This window comes from Cervus elaphus, chromosome 11, assembly GCF_910594005.1.
Source record: "Cervus elaphus chromosome 11, mCerEla1.1, whole genome shotgun sequence".
In the NCBI taxonomy this organism is placed as follows: domain Eukaryota; kingdom Metazoa; phylum Chordata; class Mammalia; order Artiodactyla; family Cervidae; genus Cervus; species Cervus elaphus.
In genome coordinates, this window is record NC_057825.1 from 12,967,267 (window position 1) to 12,979,889 (window position 12,623).

A 12,623-nucleotide genomic window follows, 5' to 3' on the forward strand; every position below is an offset into this window, starting at 1 on the left:
TTCTATTGCCCTAGGTCTTTCCTCCCTCTTGCAATAATCCTTTCAAATAAAGTCTCTTCTTACTTAAGTCTGAAGATATTTGTTAATATAACACCTGTTCCTTAAAAGTATGCATGGTCCACAAACAACAAAGATTTACTGTATAGCACAGGGAACTATATTCAATATCTTATAATAACCTATAATGGAAAAGAATCTGACATATGTATATGTGTATTTATATATATATGTATATGTATGTATATAAACTGAATTACTTTGCTGTATACCTGAAACTAATACATTATAAATAAAACCTCAATTAAAATTACACTTCAGTTAAAAAAAGTGTGTGTTTCTCTATACCTTGTAAACTAAAACAACCCAAATAGCACAACGTTTTGCTCCAAATAACATTGTCTGTTATTTTGTTTCCTAGGGATTCCACAGATTTTTGGCCATCAGATTGTTGACTTATTAACTAGCACATACTCTTTGTTTCCAAGTCTGGTAGACTGGCAAATGGTGGACAAGAAACAGAAATTAGTTGAACAGACAAGTGAATTCACAAACCTCTGAATTTCCAAATAAATGTATGGACTAGCAGTATAGACTTTAATATTTTTGTATAGTAATGTAATATTAATGTATAGATGTTAATATTTTTCAGAACTTATAAATGAACAAAAGCATTTTCTCCTACCCAATTTGATTTTTCTGTAGCTTGGCTTAAATTTGTTGAGAAGGAAGAATCCCCAGTAGTTGAAAACACCTACTACTAGAGTAACTGGTACCTGATGTTTACTGCCTGGGAAATTGGTGCAGTTGAATTCAGCTCAAATGAAATGAATAAGGAAGGGCATAATATTTCTTTACTTGTGCCTGGTGGAAAGCAGGAAGAAGAACACTGAAATGATGGGTACTTGAGGATGTGGCCTGGAACTGGTTCATTAAGAGTCATCTGGTAGGCTGGTTGTTTTCTTTTTTTTTTAATATAATAATTTTAGAAAACAGGTCCTGAGACTTTGAGGTGGTGCAGAGGAAGGTGTCATTCTGATCTTTATAATCAGAGACAGAGATCTTGTTATTGAGGAGCCTTTGGACTAATGTGCTGAAGTCTCTCTCTTTCACGCACACACAAACACACTCAGATTTAAACGACTACATAAGAAAACTCAGCCTTATGAATAAGGACGTGTGTGTGTGCTAAGTTGCTTCAGTCAGGTCTGACTCTGTGACCCTATGGATTTCAGCCCGCCAGGCTCCTCTGTCTATGGGATTCTCTTGGCAAGAATACTGGAATGGGTTGCTGTACCTTCCTCCAGGGGATCTTCCTGACCCAGGGATCAAACACGTGTCTCTTATGTCTCCTGCATTGGCAGGTGGGTTCTTTACCACTAACATGACCTGGGAAGCCCCATGAATAATGATACTCAGGAGCTTGAAGTGATTAAACTCAAGTCCAGGAGGGACTTTGGCAAGGTTAGAGTTCAGTGAGGGGCTTCCCAGGTGGTGCAGTGAGTGGTAAAGACTCTTCCAGTCAATATAGGAGATGGGGGTTCAACCCCTGGGTTTAGAAGATCCCCTGGAGCAGGAAATGGCAACCTGATCCAGTATTCTTGGCTGGAAAATTCCATGGACAGAGGAGTCTGGCAGGCTACAGCCCATGAAGTCTCACAGAGTTGGACATGACAGAGTGACTGAGCACAGGTTTAAGTGAAAAAGATTCTCCTTCTGAAAGGAGAATGAAAGTTTGATTGAGATTTAGATCCAGGCACAGAGAACAAGATTTAGGTAGTCTTTGTCCCAGCCAGATAATATTAGAGACCACTGGGAAGGAGGCATCATATTCAGGAGTAGCTTCAACATACTAGCTTCAACACATGTGACGAGCATTCTTTTTATCAGGAATGAACCACCATTGAAAATACCATCCTTCAGAATCTAATCACAGACATATTAAAAACCTGTGGTCAGGAGCAAGAGATTTGTACAATTCTACTAAGACTTCAGCTCCTCTTATTGACCTTTCACTCTGTGCATGAGTTTCATCAAGCCCTGCTTCATGTCTTTGTTTCGTAGGCTATAGATAAATGGGTTTAGCATTGGAGTCAGTATGGTGTAGACAATTGTTGCTATTCTACCTTTGACTGTATAGTTGGACAGGGGCTTGAAATAGACATAGCTGATGCTTCCATAAAACAGGGTCACCACTGTGAGGTGAGAGCCACAGGTGGAAAATGCTTTGCATTTCCCAGCAGCTGAAGGGATCTTCAGAACAGTAATGAAGATTCTCAAATAAGAGATGATGATGCATGAAAAGGGGGTCATTATGATGGCTAATCCTTCTGTCATGACTGTGATTTCCTTGACAAAATGGGAGGAACAGGACAATTTTAGCACTGGTTGGTCATCACAGAAAAAGTGGTGAATGACATTGGAGGCACAGAAGATGAGTTGGTTGGTCAGGAGAATATGCAAGAGAGAGTGGAGGTGTGGAATGCAGAAGGAGAGGACCAGGAGCAAGACACAGCGTCTGTGGTTCATGATGGTGATGTAGTGGAGGGGGTTGCAGATGGCCACATAGCGGTCAATGGCCATGGCTGCCAGCAGGTAACTGTCTGTATTTCCAAAAGCAATAAAGAAGTACATCTGAGTCAAACACTCACCATAAGAGATGATCTTTGTCTCTGATAAGAAGTTTGCTAGCATCTTGGGGATGATGACAGTCACATAGCAAATGTCAACAAATGAGAGGACACTCAGGAAAAAGTACATGGGTGTCTGGAGGTGAGTGTTTGAGCGGATGGTCAGGATGATGAGCAGGTTTCCTATCACTGTGATGAGGTAGATGGGGAGAAACATGGCAAAGAGTGGCTTCTGATCTTCAGGTCGAGAGGAGAGTCCCAGGAGGATGAATTCGGTAGGCTGTGTTATGTTAGTTCTTCCCATAGTCTTGGGTTCACCTAAAGAGAAGTCATCATTATGAAAGATTCTTCCAACATAGGATAAATTCTAAGAATTTCTCTATTTGTTCTTCTTATCAGCAATTAGAACAACTAAGAATATTACCATTACCTAGACTGTAGCTTCTTTCTATTAATGCTGAGAATTCACAAATCAATATATACTTTAACCTCCTTTCAATTTTCTACTGTCAAGCAAAAGTAATACAGAAATGGGAAAGAGAAGAGAGACAGGGAGAGGGAATGAGAATGGAAAAATTGTTTTCTGTTTGAGAATTTTCAGGAGCTAATTCATGGAAGGGTGATCAGTAGTATACTCTCCTGTTTAATTGCCAGCTGACAGAATGATGATTTTCTTTAGTTCAGATGTTTCTCTCTGCATCAATTATTCTGGATGCTGAAAATCATCTGAAAAGACATCAAAATAGGAGATCACCCAATAATTATTCCATGTTCTTCACTTTTTGGTGAAACCTTATTGGAGTGAAACAATAAGCAAAAAGACATAAAAGATAGGCAGACAGAGATCTCCATAGGATAGTAAAAAAACATTGCTTTTTAATGATAATATTAATCCCATCCTTAGTGCCCAATCCCTGGATCTAAAATGGTATGTTCTTGTTTGTGTTGGTGCAATTCTTTTCCAGTTTCCTGTCTTAGTTATAGGCCTCCCAGAAAATCTACATGGGAAAGGCACCTGATCTTAGACAGAATTTCAAGCCTCATGAATCTGAAAGGTGTCTTTCTTGCCTCCTCTGGGTCCCCCACATGCTAAGGGCACTGTAGGCACTCATAGACGTCACCCTCTCTCAAGGGAGCATCCTTTGAGACTTTCAAGAGTCCCTGAAGTTCAGATGGAGGAGACACTAGAGAACAAGGCAACAACTATTGAAGTTTTGGAGTTTCTTCCCCAAGGAGGCCTTGGAGTGTCAGTGCTTTCAATCTCTCCTGGAAATCGTCCTCTTGATTCAGCTCCTTCAGGCCAAAAAGAACACCCATGCGAGGTTGGCAGAGACCACAGTGAGTGGCTCTCCCAAACTTCCTGAGTATCATCCTTAGTATCATTCTGTACTGTTCACACCAAAAGACAATATATAAGGTGGGAGGGCATTTTTTCAGAGTCCACATGGCTTTAGACTAAAAAGACTTGAACATCTGATGCCATCAGCCATTTTCCCATCTCCCAGGCTTAGAAGAAGCCCCTGGTTGGGTAATGAACTTCAGAACATAAAAATTCATAAGGTGAAGATTTTAGATGTCAGAATTTACTCTTTACTCTTCCATTCCCAGGTCTACTTGTAAAATACTAATGTATGACCCTGGGTTTTCCAGTCAGGAAAACCACCCAGTGAGTATATTTTATGCTTTATGGAATCTTGAGTTCCATGTTCCATTTGGGGCATCTCACTTTGTGTGCACTGCAGAATTCCCAAGGTAGGACCCAAATTACACCTTCTCTCAGTACAACCATCACCCAAGAATATCCTGTTCTTCATGACTCATTGACCCCTTACCCATTTATACTATCATGCCTTTGTTTATTTACCTTCATCTACTACGCCTAACCTGGGAGGCTTAAAATCGGCCTCTTCCAGGACACTTTGCTTGGTGATCTACCGTTGGACTGGGCTTGTCTTCTGTCCTCTTTTAACACTTGGGACCTCCATTCTAAGTAATAACTCAGTCTCTTTGTCTGACAGCTTATTGTTGTTTAGTTGATAAATTGTATCCGACTCTTTTGCAACCCCATGGCCTTTAGCCTGCCAGACTATTCTGCCCATGGGATTTCCCAGGCAGGGATACTGGTGTGGGTTGCCATTTCCTTTTCCAGGGGATCTTCCTAACCCAGGGATCGAACCTGTGTCTCCTGCATTGGCAGGAGGATTCTTTACCACTGAGCCACCTGGGAAGTCCCTGACAGCTTATACATTAATTTAAAAAGTCACAAATTAGGGAATTCCCTGGTGGCCCGGTGGGTATGACTTGGTGCTTTCAATGCTGTGGCCCAGGTTCAATCACTGGTCAGGCGAACTAAGATCCCACAAGTCTCATGGCACAGCTGAAAAAAAGAGAAATGTCACAAATTAATAACTTAGCGAGTACTTTCTCTGTGCTATCCACTCCCCTAACTGAAGCAAATGCAGTATCTCATTTAATTATTACATCATTTTTATAAGGTAGGTGGCCTTATTTTCTTTACTTTAAAGATGAGGAGTCTGAACTCAGAGAGGTGAAGTATATTGCCCAATGTAACACAACTAGGAAGTGACTGAATCAATTTTTAAAATTTCTCATGAATTTATTTCACTCATACTTGACACCATCTGCTTTTTCATGATGCTAGCAAAAACAGTTTGCTGAAAAACAATTCTCAAATAAATCATATTGCAAGAAATATGAGCTATTGTTTATTAAGATTTAAAGAGCACATTATAAGTTTAAGCTATATCCCACTAGACTGAATATTCCTTGAGATCAGAAATTATGCCTGTTTATTGCTTCAATTAATAAATTCATAAATATTTCTTGAAGGTTGACCATATGTCAGGAATTATACTAGGTGCTAGAGATACATTGGAATATAAAACAGAGGCAGTTTCTACCAACTTTTGTATCACCCAATTCCTTTGTCCAAGATAGCAGTTCCTCAATAAGCAATCACAATATTTCCTCATTTTTTTGTGTGTGGTAATTTGAAATAAAATATGGAAAAGTACAAATGGGAAAATAATCCATGCTCCCATCACCCAAAAGGACTGACTACAGTAAAATTTTGTCCTATTTTCTTTCAGTCTTTCAAAAAATTCATTTGTTCACAAATTTTTATAGATATTTATAAAGTGCTTATTATGGGAGCTGTTTCATTTGCTTTCTAAGAACTGACTCATTTTTATCCTGTTAATAACCCTATTAGGCACATATTATCTTTTACATTAAAAAATTTAAAGCAATTTATTGAGGTATGAGTATTTATCTATTTATTGGCTGCACTGAATCTTCATTGCTGCATGCAGGCTTTCTCCAGTTGCGGTGAATGGGGACTTCTCTTTGTTGGGACCAGCCCAACAATGAATCGACATGAGGGAACAGTGCCGCAGAAGTGAAAAGAAAAAGAAGACTCAGAAATAAAGTGGGGATCAGGGGGCTGTTGCCATTTGCAGGCAAAAGCCCAGATCCTAATCCTTGCATGCCTTTTATTGTTAATATCTACTTCCTTATCTGTGCTCTAGAGATATCTGTTCTTTATAATCTCAGATAGGGGATAAAGATATACAATGCACAGGCCTCAATGTCAAACCTTCAGGCCTTTAATGACTCTGTTTAGCCCCTCGGCTAGTGACGCGACGCCCTTTCTCAGCAACTCTCTCAAGGCTCTGGTTATGGAAACAGTCACGAATGGTTTTCCATCAGTCACGTTAGTACTTCAACATCTTGTTTTCAAGATGTCTTTCCACCAACTTTTTACTGCTCCCAGCCCTTCCCCTGGGGGTGATGAGAAAGTCATTCTTATTTTTCAAAGAAGCCCTGTTAGTTATAGTACAGGCCTGTGCATAGCATATTCCCTACACTCTTCCTTGCAGTGCACAGGCTTCTCATTGTGGTGGCTTCCCTTGTTGACAGAGCACAGGCTGTCGATGAAGCACAGGCTTCAGTAGTTGGGGCACAAGGGCTTAGCTCCTCAGTGTGTAGAATCTTTCTGGATCAAGGATCAAACTTATTTTCCCTGCATTGGTAGGCAGATTGTTATCACAGTACTGCCAGGGACATCCGAGGTATGATTAACATATAAAAGCTTTACACATTTAGTGTATGCAGTTTGATGACTTTGGGGTTAAGTATACACCTGTGAAGCCATCAACACCAAGGCCATAAACATGTTCATTACTTCCCAAAGTTTCCTCCCACACCATCTATGATGATGATGGTGATGGTGATGATGGGGATGAACACTTAACATAAGATCCACCTACCTCCTTAGAAAATTTTAAGCATACAATAGAGTACTGTTAGCTATAGGCACTATGCTATACAGTGGATATCCAGAACATTTATCCTTTGACCTTTACCTATCAGCATCTCCCTTTTTTCAACCCCTGGAACCTCTATTCTACTCTCTGCTTCTCTGAGTTTGGCTGTTTTAGAGTCTACCTACCTAAGTGAGATCATGCAAATGTTTTTTTCTGTGTCTGGCTAGTTATGCTCAACATAATGTCCTCCTGCATTCATGTGGTCACAAATGACAAGATGTTAAGGCTGAATAATATTCCACTATATGTATATACTGCATTTTACTTATCTATTCATCTGTCAATGGACATTTCAGTTGTTTCCATATCTTAGTTATTATAAATAATGCTGCATGGAACATGGGCATGCAGCAGGTATCTCTTTGAGATCTTGATTTCAATTCCTTTAGATAAACCAAGAAGGGGATTGCTATATCACATGGTGGTTCTAATTTTTTGAGGAATTTCCATACAGGTTTTCATAATAGTGCTTGTACCTAGCTGCTTAGCATTGTCAGACTCTTTTTTTTTTTTTAATTAAAAGGTTTTTTTTCTTTCTTGTTTATTTTTAAAAATTTATTTATTATTATTTTTTAATTGAAGGATAATTGCTTTGCAGAATTTTGTTGTTTCTGTCAAATATTATGACCCTTTGGACTGTAATCTGCCAGGCTCCTCAATCCATGGGGTTCTTCAGATGAGAATACTAGAGTGGGTTGCCATGCCCACTCTTCCTGACCCAGGAGTTGAACCTGAGACTCCTATGTGTCTTGCACTGCAGGCAGATTCTTTACCCACTTACATTTCTTCCAACAGTGTACAAGGGTTTCCTTTTTTTTTTCTTCTTCTTTTTTTAAAGTGATAACCATTCTAAGAGGTGTGTGATGATAACTTATCATGGTTTTGATTTTCACTTCCCTAATAGTGATGCTGGTCATCTTTTCATGTACCTCTTGGACATTTGTATGTCTTCTTTGGAGAAAAAGTCTATTCAGTTGTGCTTTGCCCAATTTTTAATTGAGTTACTTATTTTTCTGCAAAGTTGTATGAGTTCCTTATATATTTTGGATATTAACCCCTCATCAGATGTATGGTTTGCAAATATTTTTCATGTTATGTAGCTTGCCTTTTCATTTTGTTGATGGTTTTTCTTTGCTGTGTAAAAACCTTTTAGTTTTGAGACAGTCCTGCTTAATTATTTTTGCTTTTGTTGTCTACACATTTGATGTCATACTAAAAAAAAATATTATTAAGACCAATGTCAAGGAATTTTCTCTGTGTTTTCTTCTAGAAGTTTTACAGTTCCAGGATTTACAGTTAAGTTTTTATGCCATTCTGAGTTGATTTTTGTATATAAGATTAGGGTACAAACTCATTCTTTTGTATGTGGCTCTTCATGAGGAGTCCAAAGTGAAGAATTCATTCAATTCCAGCTCTGCCCAGAACTGTAAGGAACGTTTTCATTCATTCATTCAGTAAATATTTTCTGAAGGTCTGCTATGTACCAGGGACTTTAGTAAGTTCTAGAAATACAGAAGTAAATAAAATAAAGCACAGGTACTCACAGAGTTTGAATTTTAGTGAGGAAAGACAGATATTAAACAAATAAAAATATAATACACCCCAAAGTCACATGGGGCATTGTAAAAAAAAGTACAAGTGAACATAGTGTGACAGGGGAGGTAGTCTTTCAGAAAGCAGAATCAGGGAAGAGCTCTCTGAAAGAGGAATATTTGAGCAGAGATCCGAATGAAGTGAAAGAGCAGAGTCTCTCAAGCTCATACAATCAGAACATCTGTTTTAAAGGAAGAACACAAATAACTACAACAAATATATGCACAATTTTATTGTTTTACGTAGGTATATTTTTGTGATGTTACTTAATATGTATAAATTTAAAACAAGCTTTACTCTTAATTCTTATATTGCTTATAAACTCCAGCTCTCCAAACAACAGAAAATAAACATTTTTACAAATTAAATGTCATGTAAACTATACTAACAATTTAAACTGAAAATAAAGTAATTGATGAATAATGTTACATTGATGAGATGAATTACCTTTATTGGTATTATACAATTCTAATCCAGTTCTTTACTTAATCTTTTTTCATATTGGAATTTCAACCATGCTAATGAAGATCAGGTCTATTTACATAAAGAGATAGTAAAAATGCCATTAATAAAATGAAGAATTTAGTTTTTGGTGCAGAAAAATTAAAACATTATACTAAATCAAAACTCTGCTAGTTAACAATTCATAAATGCCAATTTTAATGAGTTGTTTCTAGACAGCTTCATATATCTGTTTTGTTTCCTTGAAGATTTTATTAGCATGGGCTTCTCAGGTGGCAAAGAATCTGCCTGCCAATGCAGGAGGAATGCAAGAGATGGGGGTTCAACCCCTGGGTTGGTAAGGTCCCTTGGAGTAGGAAATGGCAACCCACTCCAGTGTTCTTGCCTGGAAGATTCCATGAATAGAGTAACTTGGTGGTCTATAGTCTATGGGGCCAAAAAGACTCAGACTGATCACACTTGGATTAGCACTGGGATCTGGAAAAGACCTTGATGCTGGGAAAGATTGTAGGCAGGAGGAGAAGGGGTGACAAAGGATGAGGTGATTGGATGGCATCGTTGACTCAATGGGCATGAGTCTGAGCAAACTCACGGAGATAGTGAAGGACAGGGAAGCCTGGCATGCTGCAATTCCATGAGGTCACAAAGAGTCAGACACAACTTCAGAACTGATCAACAGCATGTTGAAATATGCAGTAGAGTGTACCCAGATAGGTTAATAAATCTAGCCACTAATATAACAGTAATATCTATTAACATTTTTGAGTGCTCTATACCAGAGTCATGAGAATATGACAAATATTTATTATTCATATCTCAACATCCTACAACTTCTGTATGACCTTTGCCAATGGTTATGATGATGTCTTGGAGGAAGACATGATGTTATTTACAACATAAAAAAGCATGCAATGTGACCACCTGGCCATCACCATGAACTTTTAGGAAGGAAGTCTGTGTCAGTGTCCAAATCTGCATGAAAGATATCTTTTTTTTTTTTTTTCATTTAATTTATTAGTTGGAGGCTAATTACTTTACAATATTGTAGTGGGTTTTGCCATACATTGACATGAACCAGCCATGGATTTACATGTATTCCCCATCCCGATCCCCCCTCCCACCTCCCTTTCTACCCAATCCCTCTGGGTCTTCCCAGTGCACCAGGCCCGAGCACTTGTCTCATGCATCCAACCTGGGCTGGTGATCTGTTTCACCCTAGATAATATACATGTTTCGATGCTGATCTCTTGAAACATCCCACCCTCGCCTTCTCCCACAGAGTCCAAAAGTCTGTTCTGCACATCTGTGTCTCTTTTTCTGTTTTGCATATAGGGTTGTCGTTGCCATCTTTCTAAATTCCATATATATGTGTTAGTATACTGTATTGGTCTTTATCTATGAAAGATATCTCATGGAAGAAAAATCTGGGCATGATGATCTGGTCTGAAATCAGTCACACATAAAAAGCCTAAGTGGCTAAGTAGCTATTTAAAACTTTAAAAAATATATGTATTAAAAATATGTATGAATAAAAATTAAAATAGTGGTGAAGACTAAAGAGTGATAACCAAGTTTTTCTCTTGTCCTGGAACCATCCAGAGGCAGGTGACCAAATAGCAATTTCTAGGGTAAGCATCCAGAAAATAGACAGTCTGTGCACTACAATCAGTCACATCTACTCAACCATGTATCTAAAACTGCATACAGTTCTGTTCCTTAAGTTTTTGCAATTCACAATATATATATTGAACATTGTTGTATGTCAGTAAATGGAAAACTTAAACTTTACACTGGAGCATCACTCCATGAAGAGATTCTGTGTTCACTGTTGTATCCTAGCACCTAGAACACTGCTTGAACATAGTAAGAACGTACCATTATTTCTTGGATGAATGAATATAGGTTCACTCATTTTAACAGCTTCTTTTTTTTTCCATAGCATTCAACTGTATGTGTATATAATAAGAAACAAGTAGATAGACATTTAGCTATTATTGTTTGGCTTCCACAAGTACAATTGTAGGCTAAAATTTTAGATGGCATTTCCGGTCAAAGGGTGTACTTTATATATATTGACAAATTTCATTTCAAAGACCTTGTGTCAATTTTTCATCATAAACAATGTATGTATTCATTAATTTCCCTACCTCAGTATAGTTCAAAATACTATTAAGCTATCACATACTTTGATGTTTTCCTATACAATAATCTAAAGAGTCAGACATGACTTAGCAATAAAACAACAACGATGATGGATATCACTGGGTTCAATGTAGGAAATGTCAGGGGAAACATTATATTCAGTTAATATTTTCCCATCATTCATGAAGCACCTTTACTAATATTTCTCAGTTGATCACAAACACCAAGAACTTGCAATCAGGCAACAGTGAATCTGCAGAATTGCCTAAGACTTAGCATAAAACCCATGTCATTGTGACTTTATCCTACCTATCAGTTTCCCCAAGCCCTGTTTCAAATCTTTGTTTCTCAGACTGTAGATGAAAGAGTTCAACATGGAAGTTAACATAGTGTAGATAACTGTTGCTATCCGATCCTTGACAGTGTAGCTGTTCAGCGGTTGGAGATAGACATAGCTGATGCTCCCATAAAACAGGCTCACCACGGTGAGGTGGGAGCCACAGGTAGAGAAGGCCTTATACTTCCCAGCAGTTGAAGGGATCTTCAGAACAGTGGTGAGAATCCTCAGATAAGAGATAATGACGCACATAAAGGGGGCCATCACCACAGACAGTCCTTCTGTCTTGATCACTATCTCATTGACATATGTAGATGAGCAGGACAACTTCAGCATTGCCTTGAGTTCACAGAAGAAATGATGGATAATGTTGGAAGCACAGAAGGTGAGTTGATTCAGCAAGTGGACATGGAGGAGTGAGTGAAGAAATGGGATGGTGAGGGAGATTATCAGTAGAAGGACACAACATTTATAGCTCATGATGGTGATGTAATGAAAGGGTTTGCATATGGCCACATAGCGGTCAATGGCCATGGCCCCTAGGACGTAACTATCTACATTACCAAAGGAGAGGCAGAAGTATGTCTGGGTCATGCACTCACTATAGAGGATGGTCTTTGCCTCTGATAAGAAGTTTATCAGCATTTTTGGAATAATAACTGTTGTGTAGCAAATATCAACAAAGGACAGGCTTTTCAGAAAGAAGTACATGGGGGTCTGTAAGTGAATATCTGAATAGATGGCCAGGATAATGATAAGGTTTCCCATCAGAGTGACCAGGTAGATAGTAACAAAGAGGACAAATAGAGGCTTCTGGTCCTCAGGCCTAGAGGAGAGCCCCAGTAGGATAAATTCAGAAGGACTTGATATGTTGTCCCATCTCATGGTTTTGATTTTGCTAAAGAGAAGTAAAATACAAATTAATAGACTCTCCTGTCATCTGAAGCATGCATTTTCCTAGTACATTTAAGCTTTATTCTCACTGAGATACGGTAAGTACAATATTTACCTGTGATGTTTCTTTCCTCCAATAATGTGGAGAATTGAGGGTGAGATATATTTTTCTACCTCCTTTTTAGTTTCTCAGCTACTTAGGGATGTTGGGAAAATAGGTTA

The 12,623-nt window shown here is 38.4% G+C and overlaps 2 protein-coding genes across 2 annotated transcripts; both read right to left on the bottom strand.

Moving 5' to 3' along the window:
* Positions 1-1,998: 1,998 nt before the first annotated feature.
* On the bottom strand, positions 1,999-3,073 carry LOC122703047 (olfactory receptor 1L1). The gene has a single exon (XM_043917142.1). It carries the CDS (start codon positions 2,929-2,931, stop codon positions 1,999-2,001), a length of 933 nt encoding a protein of 310 aa, XP_043773077.1. The 5' UTR covers positions 2,932-3,073.
* Positions 3,074-11,459: 8,386 nt separating this feature from the next.
* On the bottom strand, positions 11,460-12,392 carry LOC122703168 (olfactory receptor 1L1-like). The gene has a single exon (XM_043917221.1). It carries the CDS (start codon positions 12,390-12,392, stop codon positions 11,460-11,462), a length of 933 nt encoding a protein of 310 aa, XP_043773156.1.
* Positions 12,393-12,623: the final 231 nt, after the last annotated feature.